The sequence below is a fragment of the Oncorhynchus clarkii genome, chromosome 3 (assembly GCF_045791955.1).
Source record: "Oncorhynchus clarkii lewisi isolate Uvic-CL-2024 chromosome 3, UVic_Ocla_1.0, whole genome shotgun sequence".
NCBI lineage: Eukaryota > Metazoa > Chordata > Actinopteri > Salmoniformes > Salmonidae > Oncorhynchus > Oncorhynchus clarkii.
Window position 1 is genome coordinate 74307272 of NC_092149.1, and position 23659 is coordinate 74330930.

At 44.2% G+C, this 23659-nt stretch overlaps 1 protein-coding gene across 1 annotated transcript in view; it reads left to right on the top strand.

The window, feature by feature from the left end:
• The window catches only part of LOC139386032 (unconventional myosin-XVI-like), a 157265-nt gene that overhangs the window by 119339 nt on the left and 14267 nt on the right, over positions 1 to 23659 (top strand). Inside the window, exons 18-19 of the mRNA XM_071131432.1 lie at positions 9831 to 9986; positions 17658 to 17743. Coding sequence (XP_070987533.1) covers positions 9831 to 9986; positions 17658 to 17743 — 242 coding nt within the window. The remainder of the gene's footprint in view (positions 1 to 9830; positions 9987 to 17657; positions 17744 to 23659) is intronic.

A 23659-nucleotide genomic window follows, 5' to 3' on the forward strand; every position in this document is an offset into this window, starting at 1 on the left:
TGAATTCCTTCACACACTGTCTCATACACCCCCTGACCATGCACACACACACACACACACACACACATTTGACCCAGACAACCCCAGAACTTTGTCTTTGTATGTCTTTGTGTGTCTTTGTGTGTGTGCACATATGTGTGTGTGCGTGTGTGTGTGCAAGTGTGTGTTGCTAAACTCTGAGGTGATGAAGACATGAATCCATCACAGCAGAAGCAAATTCCAAATAATGTATGCAGAGCAAAATACCGATACCTGCTAATTATAAAAATCCTCAAAAGTGCCTATTTCTACAACCACCTAAAAGGAAGCGATTCCCAAACCTTTCATAACAAAGCCATCACCTACAGAGAAATGAACTAGGAGAAGAATCCCCTAAGCAAGCTGGTCCTGGGGCTCTGTTCACAAACACAAACAGACCCCACAGACCCCAAGAACAGCAACACAATTAGACCTAACCAAATCACGAGAAAACTATACTATACTTAGCACATTGGAAAGAATTTACCAAAAAAACTGAGCAAACTGGAATGCTATTTGGCCCTAAACAGAGATTACACAGTGGCAGAATACCTGAACATAGTGACTGACCAAAACTTAAGGAAAGCTTTGACTATGCATAGGCTCAGTGAGCATAGCCTTGCTATTGAGAAAAGCCGCCATAGGCAGACCTGGCTCTCAAGAGAAGACAGGCTGTGTGCACACTGTCCACAAAATGAGGTGGAACTTCCTAACCTACCAAATGTATGACCATATTAGAGACACTTATTTCCCTCAAATTACACAGACCCACAAAGAATTTGAAAACAAACCCGATTTTGATGAACTCCGAAATGTGCCATCAGAGCAGCAAGATTTGTGTCCTGTTGCCACGAGAAAAGGGCAACCAGTGAAGAACAAACACCATTGTAAATTCAACCCATATTTATGTTTATTTATTCTTCCCTTTTGTACTTTAACTATTTGCACATCGTTACAACACCGTACATAGCTATAATATAACATTTTAAATGTCTCTATTCCTTTAAAACATTTGTGAGTGTAATGTTTTACTGTTCATTTTTTATTTTTTATTTCACTTTTGTTTACTGTTTGTTTCTCTTGCTTTGGCAATGTAAACACGTTTCCCATGCCAAAAAAGCCTTTGAATTGAATTGAAATGAATTAATTTCAGGAGCGAGGAGGAGGAGTAGAGAGGGTGATTTCCCTTCTTCAGATTGTGAAAGATATGTCACTCCCCACATGTAATCACACTTGTCTTAATTAAGTGGCAGGACGTCTCAGTTGAACGTGTAATGCTTGTACGGCATGACACCCACCCACACACTGATGCTGATGCTACTGTACAGTACATTAGTGCAAACAATGAAAAGGAATCTCAACCATTATCAAACTCTGATGTGATGTAGGATGAAATCTAACTAATAAATCAATGACAACACAATCACATAATCATGTCATCACGATGTATAAATCTGTAACGACGTTCGTCTGTAGGAGGAGAAGCGGACCAAAAAGCAGCGTGGTGGTTACTCATGTTCTTTAATGGAAAACTGAACGATACATGAAATAACTCAAATCTACAAAACAACAAACGGAACGTGAAAACCTATACAGCCTATCCTGTGACAACAAACACAGTGACAGGAACATTCACCCCCCCCCAACACACAGTGAAACCCAGGCTACCTAAGTATGATTCTCAATCAGAGACAACTAATGACACCTGCCTCTGATTGAGAACCATACTAGGCCGAAAACATAGAAATGCCCCAAAACATAGAAAAACAAACATAGACTGCCCACCCAACTCACGCCCTGACCATACTAAATAAATACAAAACAACGGAAATAGAGGTCAGAACGTGACAGTACCCCCCCCCCCAAAGGTGCGGACTCCGGCCGCAAAACCTTGACCTATAGGGGAGGGTCTGGGTGGGCGTCTGTCCGTGGTGGCGGCTCTGGCGCGGGACGCGGACCCCACTTCACCATTGTCTTAGTCCGCCTTATTGTCCGCCTCCGTGGCTTACTCACCATGGCCACCCCTCTCAATGACCCCACTGGACAGAGGGACTGCTTGGGACAGAGGGGCAGCTCGGGACAGAGGTGAAGCAGCTGCTCGGGACAGAGGGACAACTGCTCGGGACAGAGGGGCAGCTGCTCGGGACAGAGGGGCGATCGCAGCTCGGGACAGAGGGGCGGCAGCTGCTCGGGACAGAGGGACGACAGCTGCTCTGGACAGAGGGGCAGCTGCTCGGGCGGCCCCTGGCTGACTGACGGCACTGGCGGCCCCTGGCTTACTGGCGGCCCCTGGCTGACTGGCGGCACTGGCGGCCCCTGGCTTACTGGCGGCCCCTGGCTGACTGGCGGCACTGGCGGCCCCTGGCTTACTGGCGGCCCCTGGCTTACTGGCGGCCCCTGGCTGACTGGCGGCACTGGCGGCCCCTGGCTGATTGGCGGCCCCTGGCTGACTGGCGGCACTGGCGGCCCCTGGCTGACTGGCGGCACTGGCGGCCCCTGGCTGACGGGCGGCACTGGCGGCTCCTGGCAGACGGGCGGCACTGGCGGCTCCTGGCAGACGGGCGGCACTGGCGGCTCCTGGCAGACGGGCGGCACTGGCGGCTCCTGGCAGACGGGCGGCACTGGCGGCGCTGGGCAGACGGGCGGCACTGGCCAGACGGGAGGCTCAGATGGCGCTGGGCAGACGGGAAGCTCAGATGGCGCTGGGCAGACGGGAAGCTCAGATGGCGCTGGGCAGACGGGAAGCTCAGATGGCGCTGGACAGACGGGAAGCTCCGGCAACGCTGGACTGAGTAGCTCTCGTAGCGCCGAACAGGCGGGAGACTCCGGCAGCGCTGGAGAGGAGGAAGGCTCCGGCAGCGCCGGAGAGGCGGGAGACTCCGGCAGCGGCGCCGGACAGGCGGGAGGCTCCGGCAGCGGCGCCGGACAGGCGGGAGGCTCCGGCAGCGGCGCCGGACAGGCGGGAGGCTCCGGCAGCGGCGCCGGACAGGCGGGAGGCTCCGGCAGCGGCGCCGGACAGGCGGGAGGCTCCGGCAGCGGCGCCGGACAGGCGGGAGGCTCCGGCAGCGGCGCCGGACAGGCGGGAGGCTCCGGCAGAGGCGCCGGACAGGCGGGAGGCTCCGGCAGAGGCGCCGGACAGGCGGGAGGCTCCGGCAGCGCTGGAGAGGAGGAAGCCCCTGTAAGGATGGGCCGGAGAGACAGCCTGGTACGGGGGGCTGCCAACGGAGGGCTGGTGCGTGGAGGTGGTGACGGATAGACCGGGCCGTGCAGGCGCACTGGAGCTCTTGAGCACCGAGCCTGCCCAACCTTACCCGGTTGAATGGTCCCGGTCGCCCTGCCAGTGCGGCGAGGTGGAATAGCCCGCACTGGGCTATGCAGGCGAACCGGGGACACCGTGCGCAAGGCTGGTACCATGTAAGCCGGCCCAAGGAGACGCACTGGAGACCAGATGCGTAGAGCCGGCTTCATGGCACTTGGCTCGATGCCCACTCTAGCCCGGCCGATACGCGGAGCTGGAATGTACCGCACCGGGCTGTGCACCCGCACTGGGGACACCGTGCGCTCCACCGCATAACACGGTGCCTGCCCGGTCTCTCTAGCCCCCCGGTAACCACAGGAAGTTGGCTCAGGTCTCCTACCTGTCGTAGCCATACTCCCTGTTAGCCCCCCCCCAAGAAATTTTTGGGCTGACTCCCGGGCTTCCTTGCCAACCGTGTTCCCTCATATCGCCGGCTCCTCTCTCCGGCTGCCTCTGCTCTCCTCGCTGCCTCCACCTGTTCCCATGGAAGGCGATCCTTTCCCGCCAGGATCTCCTCCCATGTGTAGCAACCCTTGCCGTCCAACACATCGTCCCAAGTCCATTCCTCCTTGTGCCGCTGTTGCTGTTGCTCCTGCTGCACCTGTCGCTTCTCCTGCTGCTGCTGTTGCTGCTGCCTCTGTTTACCACGCCACTTGGTCCTTGGTGGGTGGGTGATTCTGTAACGACGTTCGTCTGTAGGAGGAGAAGCGGACCAAAAAGCAGCGTGGTGGTTACTCATGTTCTTTAATGGAAAACTGAACGATACATGAAATAACTCAAATAATTAATAAATAAATAACTCATGATTCTCAATCAGAGACAACTAATGACACCTGCCTCTGATTGAGAACCATACTAGGCCGAAAACATAGAAATGCCCCAAAACATAGAAAAACAAACAGACTGCCCACCCAACTCACGCCCTGACCATACTAAATAAATACAAAACAACGGAAATAGAGGTCAGAACGTGACAAAATCTGATATTAAAACACCTCCTTTGGGTTAGATCATATGGAGTAACAAAGGGTAGATGAGCTAATATTAAACAGGTGTCTATAGGCATTGAGACACAAAGACTAGATTATGATTATCAGGTGTTAACTGGAGCTGGGGAGAGAGCCACTCTGTCATACGCAGGTACTCTCTCTACCAGACCCCAATCTAACCTCATAAGATAATTAAAATCATTCATATAGACTCAATCTCATCAGAGATATGATGTTTGCTGGGAATCTAACATCCAATATCACCTAAATATCACAGCAATATACCAATCATACCCCAGCTTGGAATATTCCATATCATTCTGGAATGGTACAGTAACAACATGATGGGAATTGATTTGGGGTTCCACGCCTCTGAAGGGGAACAGATGCTCCGGTCACAGCCGTCCCTTCCACTGATGAAGTTAAGAGATGACTTTAGAAAGGCAATTTCACCAAATGTCACTACGCATGCAAGTCCCAGTTTACATATGGCAGGGAGGAATCAGGCTAATAAATAGGACTCAGGTGTCCCTCGTCTCGCTCTCCTATTTACACACACACACACACACACACACACACACACACACTCACTCACTCACTCACTCACTCACTCACTCACTCACTCACTTTACAGTAGCCATACATACATATGTTATGTAGCTCTATCTGTGTTTAGTGCCTGTATAGTGCATGCAGAGCAGCATATGTAGGCCCCTTAGTACCGGTGAAGCAGGACCTCACCTTTGGAGAAGAAGAGCAGAAGTATGTATCACTCATATCAATGGAGAGGGTCAACACTAGAGCTGCACTAGGTCACAGTGTTCCAAAACATCAAATCAAATCAAATCAAATTTATTTATATAGCCCTTCGTACATCAGCTGATATCTCAAAGTGCTGTACAGAAACCCAGCCTAAAACCCCAAACAGCAAGCAATGCATGTGTAGAAGCACGGTGGCTAGGAAAAACTCCCTAGAAAGGCCAAAACCTAGGAAGAAACCTAGAGAGGAACCAGGCTATGTGGGGTGGCCAGTCCTCTTCTGGCTGTGCCGGGTGGAGATTGTAACAGAACATGGCCAAGATGTTCAAATGTTCATAAATGACCAGCATGGTCAAATAATAATAAGGCAGAACAGTTGAAACTGGAGCAGCAGCACGGTCAGGTGGACTGGGGACAGCAAGGAGTCATCATGTCAGGTATTCCTGGGGCATGGTCCTAGGGCTCAGGTCCTCCGAGAGAGAGAAAGAAAGAGAGAATTAGAGAGAGCATATGTGGGATGGCCAGTCCTCTTCTGGCTGTGCTGGGTGGAGATTATAACAGAACATGGCCAAGATGTTCAAATGTTCATAAATGACCAGCATGGTCGAATAATAATAAGGCAGAACAGTTGAAACTGGAGCAGCAGCACGGCCAGGTGGACTGGGGACAGCAAGGAGTCATCATGTCAGGTAGTCCTGGGGCATGGTCCTAGGGCTCAGGTCCTCCGAGAGAGAGAAAGAAAGAGAGAAGGAGAGAATTAGAGAACGCACACTTAGATTCACACAGGACACCGAATAGGACAGGAGAAGTACTCCAGATATAACAAACTGACCCTAGCCCCCCGACACATAAACTACTGCAGCATAAATACTGGAGGCTGAGACAGGAGGGGTCAGGAGACACTGTGGCCCCATCCGAGGACACCCCCGGACAGGGCCAAACAGGAAGGATATAACCCCACCCACTTTGCCAAAGCACAGCCCCCACACCACTAGAGGGATATCTTCAACCACCAACTTACCATCCTGAGACTAGGCTGAGTATAGCCCACAAAGACCTCCGCCACGGCACAACCCAAGGGGGGGGCGCCAACCCAGACAGGATGACCACATCAGTGAATCAACCCACTCAGGTGACGCACCCCCTCCAGGGACGGCATGAGAGAGCCCCAGTAAGCCAGTGACTCAGCCCCTGTAATAGGGTTAGAGGCAGAGAATCCCAGTGGAAAGAGGGGAACCGGCCAGGCAGAGACATGTACGAGACATGTACGAGACATGTACGAGATCGATGGGGCTGTAGTGGCGCGGATCGAGAGCTTCAAGTTCCTTGGCGCACACATCAATAACGACTTAACATGGTCCACACACACGCGCACAGCTGTGAAGGGGGCACGACAGCGCCTCATAAGACTGCTAAATAGCCATAAGACTGCTAAATAGCCATTAGACTGCTAAATAGCCGTAAGACTGCTAAATAGCCATAAGACCGCTAAATAGCCATAAGACTGCTAAATAGTTAATTAATGGTTACTGGTATTCCCTGTACATAGGTCCACATTGATTTGGTACTGGTACTCCCTGTATATAGCTTCACATTGTTCTGGTACCGGTACTCCCTGTATATAACTGCACATTGATTTGGTACTGGTACTCCCTGTATATATCTCCACATTGATCTGGTACTGGTATTCCCTGTACATAGCTCCACATTGATCTGGTATTGGTACTCTCTTTATATAGCTCCACATTGATCTGGTACTGGTATTCCCTTTATATAGCTATATACTGCATCATTTCACAGTTAAGTCTCCCCCCGGTGTTTTCGGAATGTGACAAATAACCTTTGATTAAATGGGTACAATGTGGCCTTACGTTGCCTATTACTGCATTGATTTAAAGAGACTGTTTCATAAAATACATGTTCAAACACTTCCCTTCAACTCTAAATATGATATGAACACAAGCAGTAACTGTTAGATCAGTTTGAAACATCATTCATTGTTAACACTCACACGAGAAGACACACACTGTAGTCCGTCTCTCCTTCTCTCACCCTCTCTTACCTTCTCTCTCAATTCAATTTCAATTCAATTCCATTTCAATTTAAGGGGCTTTACTGACATGGGAAACATATGTTTACATTGAAAAAGCAAGTGAAATAGATAGTAAACGAAAGTTAAATAAACAATCAAAAATGAACAGTAAACATTAGACTCAGAAAAGTTCCAAAAGAGTAAATGCATTTCAATAGTCATTATGTCTATATACAGTGTTGTAACGATGTGCAAGTAGTTAAAGTACAAAAGGGAAAATAAATAAACATAAATATGGGTTGTATTTACAATGGTGTGTGTTCTTCACTGGTTGCCCTTTTCTTGTGGCAACTGGTCACACATCTTTCTGCTGTGATGGCACACTGTGTTTCACCCAATAGATATGGGAGTTTATCAAAATTGGATTTCCCACAAATTCTTTGTGGTTCTGTGTAATCTGAGGGAAATATGTGTCTCTAATATGGTCAGGAGGTTAGGAAGTGCAGCTCACTTTCCACCTAATTTTGTGGACAGTGTGCACATAGCCTGTATTCTGTTGAGAGACAAGTCTGCCTACAGTGGCCATTCTCAATAGCAAGGCTATGCTCACTGAGTCTGGACATAGTCAAAGCTTCCTTCATTTTGGGTCAGTCACAGTGGTAAAATATTTTGCCACTGTGTACTCTCTGTTTAGGGCCAAATAGCATTCCAGTTTGCTCAGTTTTTTTGTTAATTCTTGCCGATGTATCAAGTAATTATCTTTTAGTTTTCTCGTGATTTGTTTGGGTCTTATTGTGTTGCTGTCCTGGGGCTCTGTGGGGTCTGTTTGTGTTTGTGAACAGAGCCACAGGACCCGCTTGCCTAGGGGACTCTTCTCCAGGTTAATTTCTCTGTAGGTGATGACTTTGTTATGGAAGGTTTGGGAATCGCTTCCTTTTAGGTGGTTGTAGAACTGAACAGTTATTTCGTGGATTTGGATAATTAGTGGTTATCGGCCTAATTCTGCTCTGCATGCATTATTTGGTGTTTTTTACGTTGTACACAGAGGATGTTTCTCTCTCTCTTTCTATCTCCTCTCTTTCTTTCTCTTTTCTCTCCTCTTTCTCTCCTTCTCTTTCTCTACCATGTCTCTCTCTATATATATATATCTCTCTTTCTCTGTATCTCTCTCTTTCTCTCTGTATATCTTCCTCTCTGTATCTCTCTTTCTCTATCTCTCTGTATCTTTCTCTCTCTGTATATCTCTCTTTCTCTGTATCTCTCTTTCTCATTCTCTATCAGTCTCTCTCTCTCTCTCTCTCTCTCTCTCTCCTCTCTCTTTCTCCTTCTCTCGCTCCTCTCTCTTTTTCTCCTTCTCTCACTCTCCTCTCTCTTTCTCTCCTCTTTCTCATTCTCTCTCTTTCTCACCTGTGACGCTCAGTCTCTTTTCCCTCTCTCTTCTCTCACCTCTCTCTCTATCTCTCTCTCCTCTCTGTCATTATTCATTCAAGTATATTAGCAGTGTGTAGGTTAATATAATATGAGATTAAATATTTATCACCGTAGTGGGGTATATCACTCTTCCTCACACTACGAAAGGGGAGATGACATGAGGACAGAACAGAGTGTAGCAGAGACATCCCACTGGGCACAGACATCAATTCATCATTGAAATTATGTGGAAGCAACGTTGATTCAGCCAGTGTGTGCCCAGTGGGATACTTCTTAATCTAACTAAGTCATTGAGACAGGGCATTGAAGAGGGGCACTAACAGTAGTTTAAGGATATCCACCAGAATGCCAAGGGCCTTAAAACCCAGGGGTCTAGGGGTAGAAACAGAAACCCTCAGGCTGACGTGACACTTTCTTCCATCTCAATGTCACATGCCTAGACATAGAATGACCAGCAAGGTACATTGATGACTTGAATGGGGATGCCTTTTACTAGTTAGCATGCCTACACGCCAGAGGAGGCTGGTAGTCAGGGTCGTGAACAGCGAGATGCCACTGGGCTTAACGGGGCAGCCTGCTTCCGTTCCCTCCCTGGCACTAAATGGTTATCTGTGATACCCGATGCTCCGGGGTGGCCTGGGGGTTAGGGGAGGTATCAATGCCATGCCTGTGATGAGCAGCTGTTTCCCCCTGCATGCTTCTCCTGTGGGATACGAGAATGCCACAGGGACGTCATGGGAATTCCCAACTTTAAACTTGAAGCTCCCTGAGGCATTCCCAGCTTTAAACTTGAAAATTAGCAGAGAACTGACTCTAGAAATGTACTTGTAGAGTATATTCTGTATTAAACAATAGGTCTAAAAAGGAACTACATCAAAAAGGGTCATTTTGATGTATTCATATAAATTGTTTTAATGTTTAATAAATTAATGTTTAAAATTGTATTTCAGAATTGAGTGATGCTCCATATGTTAGAGCGTGCTATTAGGAAAATAATGACACCAGGGTGTTGTCTGTATCGTGTAAGGTTCATAGGTCATAGGGTCTTACCGTAGGCAATTGTAGGTCTAAAAAGGGCCTAAAATTGCCACTTTAATCATGATATTCTCAAAACTGGTTTGTGTTACACATGTAAAAAGCCTTTCAAACATTCTTCATCCCAATGATGTCTCTATGTGAGAATTGCAAGAACAATCTGAGGTACCAAAAATATTTTTGGAACTAACAGTTTAACAATTCAATGTATGGAAACAAACCGATGGCAGTAACAGTGTGTGTGAATGTGTTTGTCATCTCCTCCCAGGATTCAACTCCAACATCAACCTGCCAGGGAGAGATGAGCACCCAGGCTCCACCCCCTCCTCCCCGTCTCCACAGCTACAGGACAAGAACGCCAACAACCACGCCCCCCACTCCCCAAGCCACACCCCCGTAGAGAATGGCAACCGGCTGTCTAATGGTAAGAGCCGAGGGAGGAGTTGGAGTCAGGTGAACGGTAGGATGTGAGGAGAAGGAGGAGGAGGAGGAGGAGGAGGAGGAGGAGGAGGAGGATGAGAGGAGAACGATCCCTACGATTCCTTTGGTTCCTCCTCAGCTCCTCTCCTCTCCCTCATGATCAGTGAGGAGTGAAACGACCTTCGATATGGTTCTGTCACCTACATTAGCCTATCAAGGTCACATCAGCAAGGTTACAGCAGTGATCACACAGGGACACGAAGAGGACAATTTGACAGATAGTGACACATTCACATTCACTCTACACATTCAAGTGCAAAAAATAGCATTTTAATTCTGGCAGCATTTAAATCAAGCAGACCAGAGCTCCATTAAATGCAGATCCTTTCTGAGTAACTACTTCTCCCAAGAGGATGATCCCCTAGGTCAGCTTGCTCTGCGGCTCACTAACAACATACAAACTAAAGACCATTCAAAAAACTGTTTCATTTCTAAAATCAAAAGCAAACAAATTGACTCCAAATTGAAAAACGGCAATACTGAACAAAAATATAAACATGCAACAATTTCAAAGATTTTACTGAGTTACAGTTCATATAAGGAAATCAGTCAATGGAAAATAATAAATAAGTCTCTAATCTATGGATTTCACATGACTGGGAATACAGATCTGTTGGTCAGATAACTTATTTTTTTAAAGTATGGGAGTAGATCAGAAAACCAGTCAGTATCTGGTGTGACCACCATTTGCCTCATGCAGCGTGACACAATCTCCTTCTCATATAGTTGATCAGCCTGTTCATCGTTGATTGTGGAATGTTGTCCGAAGTTGCTGGATATTGGCGGGAACTGGAACACGCTGTCGTACACGTCGATCAAGAGCATCCCAAACATGCTCAATGGGTGACATGTCAGGTGCGTATGCAGGCCATGGAAGAACTGGGACATTTCCAGCTTCCAGGAATTGTGTACAGATCCTTGCAACATGGGACTGTGCATTATCATGCTGAAACATGAGGTCATGGCGGCGGTTGAATGGCACAACAATGGGCCTCAGGGTCTCATCACGGTATCTCTGTGCATTCAAATTGCCATTGATAAAATGCAATTGTGTTCGTTGTCCGTATCTTATATCTGCCCATACCATAACCCAACCGCCACCATGGGGCAGTCTGTTCACAACATAGACATCGGCAAACCGCCACCATGGGGCAGTCTGTTCACAACATAGACATCCGCAAACCGACACCATGGGGCAGTCTGTTCACAACATAGACATCGGCAAACCGCCACCATGGGGCAGTCTGTTCACAACATAGACATCGGCAAACCGCTCTCCCACACAACGTCGAACACGTAGTCTGAGGTTGAGAGGCCGGTTGGACGTACTGCAAAATTCTCTAAAACAACATTGGAGGAGGCTTATGGTAGGGAAATTAACATTCAATTCTCTGGCAACAGCTCTGATGGACATTCCTGCAGTCAGCATTCCAATTCCACTCTCCCTCAAAACTTGAGATATCTGTGGCATTGTGTTGTGTGACAAAACTGCACATTTTAGAGTGGCCTTTTATTGTGAAATGATCTTGCTGTTTAATCAGCTTCTTGATATGCCACACTTTTCAGGTGGAGGGATTATCGTGGCAAAGGAGAAATGCTCACTAACAAGAATGTAAACAAATTTGTGCACAACATTTTTGACAAAAAAGCTTTTTGTTTGAATGGGATAATTCTGGGATCTTTGATTTCAGCTCATGAAACATGGGACACAACACTTTACATGTTGTGTTTCTATTGTTGTTCAGTGACAAACTAAATTAAATGACAAACTAAACGTGATTGTTATCTATATCCAACATTTACATTGGCAGAATATCTCAGCCGAACTAGATGTAAATAGAAGAAAACCCCTCTCCGAATAGAGACTGAACGACCACATCAGAGAATATGGAGGCAGTCTGATTTACAGGAGGGAGAAACTGAGATTCACTTACTGTATTCCTGCCCAAAATATGACAACATAGATGGGAGGTACTGTACTGTATTGGCTGATTTACAGGATGGAGAAACTGAGATTCACTTACTGTATTCCTGCCCAAAATATGACAACATAGATGGGAGGTACTGTACTGTATTGGCTGATTTACAGGATGGAGAAACTGAGATTCACTTACTGTATTCCTGCCCAAAATATAGATTGGAACATAGATTTACAGGGAGGTACTGTACTGTATTGGCTGATTTACAGGATGGAGAAACTGAGATTCACTTACTGTATTCCTGCCCAAAATATAAAACATAGATTGGAGGTACTGTACTGTATTGGCTGATTTACAGGATGGAGAAACTGAGATTCACTTACTGTATTCCTGCCCAAAATATAAAACATAGATGGGAGGTACTGTACTGTATTGGCTGATTTACAGGAGGGAGAAACTGAGATTCACTTACTGTATTCCTGCCCAAAATATAAAACATAGATGGGAGGTACTGTACTGTATTGGCTGATTTACAGGATGGAGAAACTGAGATTCACTTACTGTATTCCTGCCTAAAATATAAAACATAGATGGGAGGTACTGTACTGTATTGGCTGATTTACAGGATGGAGAAACTGAGATTCACTTACTGTATTCCTGCCCAAAATATAAAACATAGATGGGAGGTACTGTACTGTATTGGCTGATTTACAGGAGGGAGAAACTGAGATTCACTTACTGTATTCCTGCCCAAAATATAAAACATAGATGGGAGGTACTGTACTGTATTTTCTGATTTACAGGAGGGAGAAACTGAGATTCACTTACTGTATTCCTGCCCAAAATATAAAACATAGATGGGAGGTACTGTACTGTATTGGCTGATTTACAGGATGGAGAAACTGAGATTCACTTACTGTATTCCTGCCCAAAATATAAAACATAGATGGGAGGTACTGTACTGTATTGGCTGATTTACAGGAGGGAGAAACTGAGATTCACTTACTGTATTCCTGCCCAAAATATAAAACATAGATGGGAGGTACTGTACTGTATTGGCTGATTTACAGGAGGGAGAAACTGAGATTCACTTACTGTATTCCTGCCCAAAATATAAAACATAGATGGGAGGTACTGTACTGTATTGGCTGATTTACAGGATGGAGAAACTGAGATTCACTTACTGTATTCCTGCCCAAAATATAAAACATAGATGGGAGGTACTGTACTGTATTGGCTGATTTACAGGAGGGCGAAACTGAGATTCACTTACTGTATTCCTGCCCAAAATATAAAACATAGATGGGAGGTACTGTACTGTACTGGCTGATTTACAGGAGGGAGAAACTGAGATTCACTTACTGTATTCCTGCCCAAAATATAAAACATAGATGGGAGGTACTGTACTGTATTGGCTGATTTACAGGATGGAGAAACTGAGATTCACTTACTGTATTCCTGCCCAAAATATAAAACATAGATGGGAGGTACTGTACTGTATTGGCTGATTTACAGGAGGGAGAAACTGAGATTCACTTACTGTATTCCTGCCCAAAATATAAAACATAGATGGGAGGTACTGTACTGTATTGGCTGATTTACAGGATGGAGAAACTGAGATTCACTTACTGTATTCCTGCCTAAAATATAAAACATAGATGGGAGGTACTGTACTGTATTGGCTGATTTACAGGAGGGAGAAACTGAGATTCACTTACTGTATTCCTGCCCAAAATATAAAACATAGATGGGAGGTACTGTACTGTATTTTCTGATTTACAGGAGGGAGAAACTGAGATTCACTTACTGTATTCCTGCCCAAAATATAAAACATAGATGGGAGGTACTGTACTGTATTGGCTGATTTACAGGATGGAGAAACTGAGATTCACTTACTGTATTCCTGCCCAAAATATAAAACATAGATGGGAGGTACTGTACTGTATTGGCTGATTTACAGGAGGGAGAAACTGAGATTCACTTACTGTATTCCTGCCCAAAATATAAAACATAGATGGGAGGTACTGTACTGTATTGGCTGATTTACAGGAGGGAGAAACTGAGATTCACTTACTGTATTCCTGCCCAAAATATAAAACATAGATGGGAGGTACTGTACTGTATTGGCTGATTTACAGGATGGAGAAACTGAGATTCACTTACTGTATTCCTGCCCAAAATATAAAACATAGATGGGAGGTACTGTACTGTATTGGCTGATTTACAGGAGGGAGAAACTGAGATTCACTTACTGTATTCCTGCCCAAAATATAAAACATAGATGGGAGGTACTGTACTGTATTGGCTGATTTACAGGAGGGAGAAACTGAGATTCACTTACTGTATTCCTGCCCAAAATATAAAACATAGATGGGAGGTACTGTACTGTATTGGCTGATTTACAGGAGGGAGAAACTGAGATTCACTTACTGTATTCCTGCCCAAAATATAAAACATAGATGGGAGGTACTGTACTGTATTGGCTGATTTACAGGATGGAGAAACTGAGATTCACTTACTGTATTCCTGCCCAAAATATAAAACATAAGGGAAACATACTCCCCCCATTTGGAAGAATGCTGTATATACCAAACTTTCGACAAATCCTTGATGGACATAAACTCCCCATTCTTCATGGAGGGGAGCAGCAGTCAACTAAGCTGGCAGCTAAATGTGTCATCCTGCACCACAACCAGAGAGAGAGATGGGATGAACTTTGTGGTTGTTGTGTTTTTGTTTTGTTTCTACTCTCTTTAGGTTTGTTTCCTTAATTCATCATTTTGACTCATTTACTTTCTGTCTGGATTAACAGACATTTAATTTACACATTAAATAATACATCAACAAACATGTAATACACACATACACACACTCATACATGCAAACACACACTTATATAAATCCATTTGCACAAGTCTGTGTGCACACGCACACACAAAAACGCACACACACACGCAATCTCACACACACACACTACTGACACCTGTATGCACACCGACATTCCATAGATGATGTCAATGTATCCCATTGTGCCTATTCAATGTTCTTACACGCATTCACTGCATAATCTCATTGTACCGATATATACAGGATATACTGTAAATATTATCTTATTTTTATTACCAAAGTAAAATGCTTTTAAGATATAATATTAAAATTACTTTTTGCATTTATACATTTTATTTCTATACATAAAAAACATATATACAGTGCCTTTAGAAACTATTCAGACCCCTTGACATTTTCCACATTTTGTTAAGTTACAGCCTTGTATTAAATATGTATTAAATATAGGTATTAAATATTAAATCAATTAATGTATTAAAAAAATCAATCTATACACAATACCCTATAATGACAAAGCAATGAAAAGTTTTTGTAAATTCTTTCGAATTAAAAATAAATGAATAAACGAAAATATGACATTAACATAAGTATTCAGACCCTTTACTCAGTACTTTCTTGAAGCACCTTTGGCAGCGATTACAGCCTCCAGTCTTCTTGGATATGACGCTACAAGCTTGGCACACCTGTATTTGGAAACTTTCTCCCATCCCTCTCTACAGACCCTCTCAAGTTTTGTAAGGTTGGAGGGGGAATGTTGCTGAACAGCTATTTTCAGGTCTCTCCAGAGATCTTTGATTGGGTTCAAGTCCGGGCTCTGGCTGGGCCACTCAAGGACATTCAGAGATCTTTGATCGGGTTCAAGTCCGGGCTCTGGCTGGGTCACTCAAGGACATTCAGAGATCTTTGATCGGGTTCAAGTCCGGGCTCTGGCTGGGCCACTCAAGGATGTCCAGAGACGTGTCCCGACGCCCCTCCTGGGTTGTCTTGGCTGTGTGCTTAGGGTTGTTGTCCTGTTGGAAGGTGGTGAACCTTTGCACCAGTCTGAGGTCCTGAGCTCTCTGGAGCAGGTCTGTACTTTGCTCCGTTAATCTTTGCCTCAATCCTGACTAGTCTCCCAGTCCCTGCCACTGACAAACATCCCCACAGTACGATGTTGCCAACACCATTCTTCACCGTAGGGATGGTGCCAGTTTCCTTCAGACGTGACGATTGGCATTCAGGCAATCTTGGTTTCATTAGAACAGAGAATCTTGTTTCTCATGGTCTGAGAGTCTTTAGATGCCTTTTGAAAACCTCGGGCTGTCGCTTTTAACCGAGGAGTGGCTTCTGTCTGGCCACTCTACCATAAAGGCCTGATTAGTGGGGTGCTGCAGAGATGGTTGTCCTTCTGGAAGGTTCACAGAGGAACTCTAGAGCTCTGTCAGAGTGTCCATTGGGTTCTTGGTCACCTCCCTGACCAAGGCCCTTCTCCCCCGATTGCTCAGTTTGGCAGCCAGCTCTAGCAAGAGTCTTGGTGGTTCCCATCTTCTTCCATTTAAGAATGATGGAGGCCACTGTGTTCTTGGGGACATTCAATGCTGCAGAAAAGTGTTGGTACTCTTTCCCAGATCTGTGCCTCGACACAATCCTGTCTCTGAGCTCTACAGACAATTCCTTCAACCTCATGGCTTGGTTTTTGCTCTGACATGCACTGTTAACTGTGGGACCTTATATAGACAGGATTGTGTCTTTCCACTTCATGTCCAATCAATGTACCACAGGTGGACTCCAATCAAATGTATTCATAAAGCCCTTTTTACATCAGCTGATGTCACACAATGCTATACAGAAACCCAGCCTAAAACCCCAAACTCAAGGAATGCAGATGTAGAAGCACGGTGGCTAGGAAAAATCTCCCTAGAAAGGCAGGAACCTCTCTAGTAAAAAACCTAGAGAGGAACAAGGCTCTGAAGGGTGGCCACATCTCAAGGATGATCAATGGAAACAGGATGCACCTGAGCTCAATTTCAAGTCTCATACCAAAGGGACTGAATACTTATGAAAATAACAGGTTTCTTTTTTGTATTTTTTTAATACATTTTAGAATAAGGCTGTAACGTAACAAAATGTGGAAAAAGTCAAGGTCTGAATACTTTCCAAAGGCACTGTATCCTGTCTACTTTCTCTAATCATCATCACTATTATCATGCATATTATTGTTGTTATTATTATTATTTTCTGTTACTGTTCATGTATATCTCAATTTGCTTTAGCAACAGTGGCTTTGTCATTCATGCTAATAAATCTGATTTGAATCTGAATATGTGAATGCTGGGATATTAATAATGAGAGACAGACAGAGATGAAGAAAGGAGATATATACAGGACAATAGACAGGAGGTAATACATGATAGATAATAGACAGGAGGTAATACATGATAGATTATAGACAATAGACAGGAGTTAATACATGATAAAAGACACTAGATAGGAGTAATATATGATAGATAATACATGATTTGATCCAGAAGCTGAGTGGGATGCCAGTATTACAGTGAAAGGGTGGAAGTGACAGAGTACTCTCCTCTCCTCCACTGCAATGCTGTTTCCTGCCTCAGGTACTCTGTCTATCCCATCTCTCCACTTCTGTCTTTCATAGTGGCTTCACTGACTGATGGCTTTCTCTCGTGTGTGTGTGTGTGTGTGTGTGTGTGTGTGTGTGTGTGTGTGTGTGTGTGTGTGTGTGTGTGTGTGTGTGTGTGTGTGTGTGTGTGTGTGTGTGTGTGTGTGTGTGTGTGTGTGTGTGTGTGTGTGTGGGTGTGTGTGTGTGTATATTTTTTACTTAATTTTTTTAATATTATTTTTTTCAGGTTCAATGGAAGATGAGGGTCACATCAAGTCAAACTCCTCCAGCTCATCGTCTCTGCACAGACATATGGACAGACATCACACCCAGGTAAACACACACTCAATCTCCTACTTACTGTGCTGATGGTTAGAGTAGCCCTGTCCCTCTGTTGTGTAAACTCGTTTCGATCAGGTTGCCCAACATCCCCTTTTTAAACACAGAAGTCTTTTCAGGGTTTTCTCTCTGTGAATATGCTGCCATTTCATCTCTGCTCCTTTTATTTTGGCGGGTGACACACACACTCGGGATTTGTGTTTGGCATGCTCTTCTGTTTTGGGTGTTGTTGTGTTTTCAGTAGGACTAACAGTGCTGGTATTGAGCGTTTCATTTCAATTGTGACATGTGAGCTTCTTCTAGGTCCCAAGACACTCAATGCTTGTGGTCTATGGTTACAGGATTGGATTTAATGCCCCCCACACACCTATACACACACTCACACACACCAACACATATCTGCATCATATGAGACGGATCAAGCGGAAACCATGAATCGTCTTGACAGACCGAGAGTACATCTCTGTTGATAAACACACACACCTGCGCTCTGAGCTTTAATAATTCAAACAGGGCATGAAATATTCACCAGGACAGAATCACCCTTTCTCCTCGATAACCAATAACACCTCGGCAGCAAACGAGATAAAACCCTACACCCTGATACCAGATCCTGGACTAACTCTCGCCTCTACCACCATAACTCTCCCTAACCATTTCTTTCAACCTGGACTCAGGGGTAGACGTAACATAGTAAATGTAAATCCGGTACACTCCATTTAGTATGATATGTTACGTTTCGTATGGTATGTATTCATTTGTGGATGTCCATCATTCATTTCATATGATATGTTATGAATTAAAATTCGTATGATACGTTATGAATTACAATTCATACAATATGTTATGAATTTGCTAAACATGTAATATGTTACAATTCCAATTTATTGTGGCTAGTGTTAGCTAGGTGGTTAGGTGGATAATGCTAACTTTAGCTAGGTGGCTAACGTTAGCTAGGTTAGGGTTTAGAGTTAGGAGAAGGGTTAGCTAACATGCTAAATAGTTGCAAAATACAGTGCCTTGCAAAAGTTTCAACCCCCTTGGTGTTTTTCCTATTTTGTTGCATTACAACCTGTAATTTAAATGGATTTTTATTTAGATTTCATGTAATGGACATACATAAAATAGTCCAAATTGGTGAAGTAAAAAATAAAAGAATAACTTGTTTCAAAAAATGTTTCAAAAAATTAAGAACTGAAAAGGGGTGCGTGCATGTGTTAATCAAATCAAAGTTTATTTGTTACGTGCGCCGAATACAACCTTACAGTGAAATGCTTACTTACAGGCTCTAACCAAGCTCTGCCACATCCGACGAGCGTTGGAGCCGGTGTAGTATGATTCAATCTTAGCCCTGTATTGACGCTTTGCCTGTTTGATGGTTTGTCGCAGGGCAGAGTGGGATTTCCTGTAAGCTTCCAGGTTAGAGTCCCACACCTTGACAGCGTCAGCTCTACCCTTTAGCTCAGTGCGAATGTTGCCTATAATCCATGGCTTCTGGTTGGGGTATGTACATACAGTCACTGTGGGGATGACGTCCTCAATGCACTTATTGATAAAGCCAGTGACTGATGTGGTGTATTCCTCAACGTCATTGGAAGAATCCCGGAACATGTTCCAGTCTGTGATAGCAAAGCAGTCCTGTAGTTTAGCATCTGCTTCATCTGACAATTTTTTTAATATACCGAGTCACTGGTGCTTCCTGCTTTAATTTTTGCTTGTAAGCAGGAATAAGGAAGATAGAGTTGTGGACGGATTTACCAAATGGAGGGCGAGGAAGGCATCTCTGTGTGTGGAGTACAGGTGATCTAGAATTTTTTCCCCTCTGGTTGCACATTTAACATGTTGATAGAGATTTGGTAGAACTGATTTAAGTTTCCATGCATTAAAGTTTTCGGCCACTAGGAGCGCCGCCTCTGGGTGAGTGGTTTCCTGTTTTCTTATTTCCATATACAGCTGACTAAGTGCTGTCTTAGTGCCAGCATCTGTCTGTGGTGGTAAATAAACAGCCAAGAAAAGTATAGCTGAGAACTCTCTAGGCAAGTAGTGTGGCCTGCAGTTTATCACAATATACTCAACTTTAGGCGAGCAAAATCTAGAGACTTCCTTAGATTTTGTGCACCAGCTGTTGTTTACAAATATGCACAGACCCCCCCCCCCCCCATCTTACCGGAGTGTGCTGTTCTCTCCTGCCGGTGCAGAGTGTATCCCGTCGGTACAGAGTGTATCCATGTCATCATTCAGCCACGATTCCGTGAAACACAAGATATTACAGTTTTTGATGTCCCGTTGGTAGGATATTATTAATCTACCACATCTAGTTTATTGTCCAATGATTACACGTTGGTGAGTAATATTGACGGTAACGGCAGCTTTCCTTCACCCCCTTTGCTATGAACCTAAATAAGATCTGGTGCAACCAATTAACTTCAGAAGTCACATAATTAGTTAAATAATGTCCACCTGTGTGCAATCTAAGTGTCACATGATCTGCTACATGATCTCAGTATATTTACACCTGTTCTGAAAGGCCCCAGAGTCTGCAACACCACTAAGCAAGGGTCACCACCAAAGAAGCGGCACTATGAGCGGCATCATGAAGACCAAGGGGCTCTCCAAACAAGTCAAGAACAAACTTGTGCAGATTTATTAAAAAAATCAGAAACTTTGAACATTCAACGGAGCGCCATTAAATCCATTATTTAAAAATGTAAAGAATATGGCACCACAATAAACCTGCCAAGAGATGGCCGCCCACCAAAACTCACGGACGAGGCAAAGAGGGCATTACTCAGAGAGGCAACAAAGAGACCAAAGATAACCCTGAAGGAGCTGCAAAGATCCACAGTGGAGATTGGAGTATCTGTCCATAGGACCACTTTAAGCCATACACACTTTAAGCAATACAAAAAGCCATTACTTAAAGAAAAAAAATAAGCAAACATGTTTGGTGTTCAACATATGGAAGAATGTACGCTGGTCAGATGAGACTAAAAATGAGCCGCAAACATAATACCTCTCATCACCCCAAGAACACCATCCCCACAGTGAAGCATGGTGGTGGCAGCATCATGCTGTTGAGATGTTTTTATTTGGCAGGGACTGAGTAACTGGGGAACTGGTCAGGAATGATGATGGTTGGAGCTAAATACAGGGAAATTCTTGAGGGAAACCTGTTTCAGTCTTCCAGAGATTTGAGAATGGGACAGAGGTTTACCTTCCAGCAGGACAATGACCCTAAGCATACTGCTAAAGCAACACTCGAGTGGTTCAAGGGGAAACATTTAAATGTCTTGGAATGGCTGAGTCAAAGCCCAGACCTCAATCCAATTGAGAATCTGTGGTATGACTTAAAGATTGCTGTACACCAGTGGAACCCATCAGACTTGAAGGAGCTGGAGCAGTTTTGCCTTGAAGAATGGGCAAAAATGTTCAGTTTTGTTTTTCTTATTTCTTGTTTGTTACACAATAAAACATATTTTGCATCTTCAAAATGGTGGAATGTGGTGTAAATCAAATTATACAAACCCCCAAAAAAATCTATTTTAATTCCAGGATGTAAGGCAACAAATTAGGAAAAATACCAAGGGGGGTGAATACTTTCGCCAGCCACTGTAGCTAAAAAGTAGTTAGCACAGTTGCTATTTAGCTAAAATCCTAAAGTTTTCCGTGATGAGATTCAAACATTCAACCTTTGCATTGCTAGATGTTTGCGTTATATTCCCACCCATCCACCCCGACCAACCACCTTACTTTAGTTTTGCCTTAAGTAACTTTCTGTCTTATGGAACCATACCAAACGTAATATATCATACCAATTTGAGTGTCCCATATTTACGTTTACTATGTTACGTCTACTCTATGAGAACAGGCTGTTTCTCTAAATCAACACACACACACCACCACCACAAACTAGTGGAGTACCCATGTCAAGGCTAAGAGATGTTGATGACCATGTAAACCAGAGTTTTCCTGGTCTGGATACATGTTTAGCAAATATTCCTGGCTCCACATAACCCTCAGCTCTGTAACTGTCCTCTTCCATTGACTTCTCTCATAGCCACTGTCAAATCCATTGGCTGGTGTAGAGCAGGACTCAAGTCATAATGACAAAAGGAACATATTCATGTAATAGTATGGTCAAAGCAGGAATCAGGACACGATATTTGCTCTTTTGTCTGATTTCCTTTGACATTACCTGTCTCAAACTGTCCTGGTCAGAAGATTACAGGATGCATCCGCTCCTCATTGATCCACATTGTTAAAACACAATTCAAATCCTTCTACATAATTATTGATTGGATCTGATAGGGATTGAGATGTGAGTCAAGACGAGGTGCATGTAGCAATGAAGCGAACAAGAACTTCCTAGCGGCATTCTGACCGGCTCAGGGCACCGTATTCCCATTAGATTCCCATGAACGCTGAGGAGGTACATGGTGTTCCCGTTCCCTGGGTTAGCTAATGGAGAATCCATGCTTTATCCATTACAGAGACATACACAGAGCTAATGTTCCTGAAAAGGCCGGAAGAGAGGGTTATGAGTTTTGTCTGGCACACAGGGGCGATCACAGAGTAGGAGCTTGGAGAAGGCATTCCCTTTTGTTTGACTGTGCCAGCGATGGCATATCTTAGGCTACAGAATCCACTGAAGCATTCCATGACACCGACATTTAATATTCAAAGAATACGGTATGCATTCAGCATACAGTGCCTTGCGAAAGTATTCGGCCCCCTTGAACTTTGCGACCTTTTGCCACATTTCAGGCTTCAAACATAAAGATATAAAACTGTATTTTTTTTGTGAAGAATCAACAACAAGTGGGACACAATCATGAAGTGGAACGACATTTATTGGATATTTCAAACTTTTTTAACAAATCAAAAACTGAAAAATTGGGCGTGCAAAATTATTCAGCCCCTTTACTTTCAGTGCAGCAAACTCTCTCCAGAAGTTCAGTGAGGATCTCTGAATGATCCAATGTTGACCTAAATGACTAATGATGATAAATACAATCCACCTGTGTGTAATCAAGTCTCCGTATAAATGCACCTGCACTGTGATAGTCTCAGAGGTCCGTTAAAAGCGCAGAGAGCATCATGAAGAACAAGGAACTCACCAGGCAGGTCCGAGATACTGTTGTGAAGAATGTTAAAGCCGGATTTGGATACAAAAATAATTCCCAAGCTTTAAACATCCAAAGGAGCACTGTGCAAGCGATAATATTGAAATGGAAGGAGTATCAGACCACTGCAAATCTACCAAGACCTGGCCGTCCCTCTAAACTTTCAGCTCATACAAGGAGAAGACTGATCAGAGATGCAGCCAAGAGGCCCATGATCACTCTGGATGAACTGCAGAGATCTACAGCTGAGGTGGGAGACTCTGTCCATAGGACAACAATCAATCGTATATTGCACAAATCTGGCCTTTATGGGAGAGTGGCAAGAAGAAAGCCATTTCTTAAAGATATCCATAAAAAGTGTCGTTTAAAGTTTGCCACAAGCCACCTGGGAGACACACCAAACATGTGGAAGAAGGTGCTCTGGTCAGATGAAACCAAAATTGAACTTTTTGGCAACAATGCAAAACGTTATGTTTGGCGTAAAAGCAACACAGCTCATCACCCTGAACACACCATCCCCACTGTCAAACATGGTGGTGGCAGCATCATGGTTTGGGCCTGCTTTTCTTCAGCAGGGACAGGGAAGATGGTTAAAATTGATGGGAAGATGGATGGAGCCAAATACAGGACCATTCACAGGACCATGGAAGAAAACCTGATGGAGTCTGCAAAAGACCTGAGACTGGGAGATTTGTCTTCCAACAAGACAATGATCCAAAACATAAAGCAAAATCTACAATGGAATGGTTCAAAAATAAACATATCCAGGTGTTAGAATGGCCAAGTC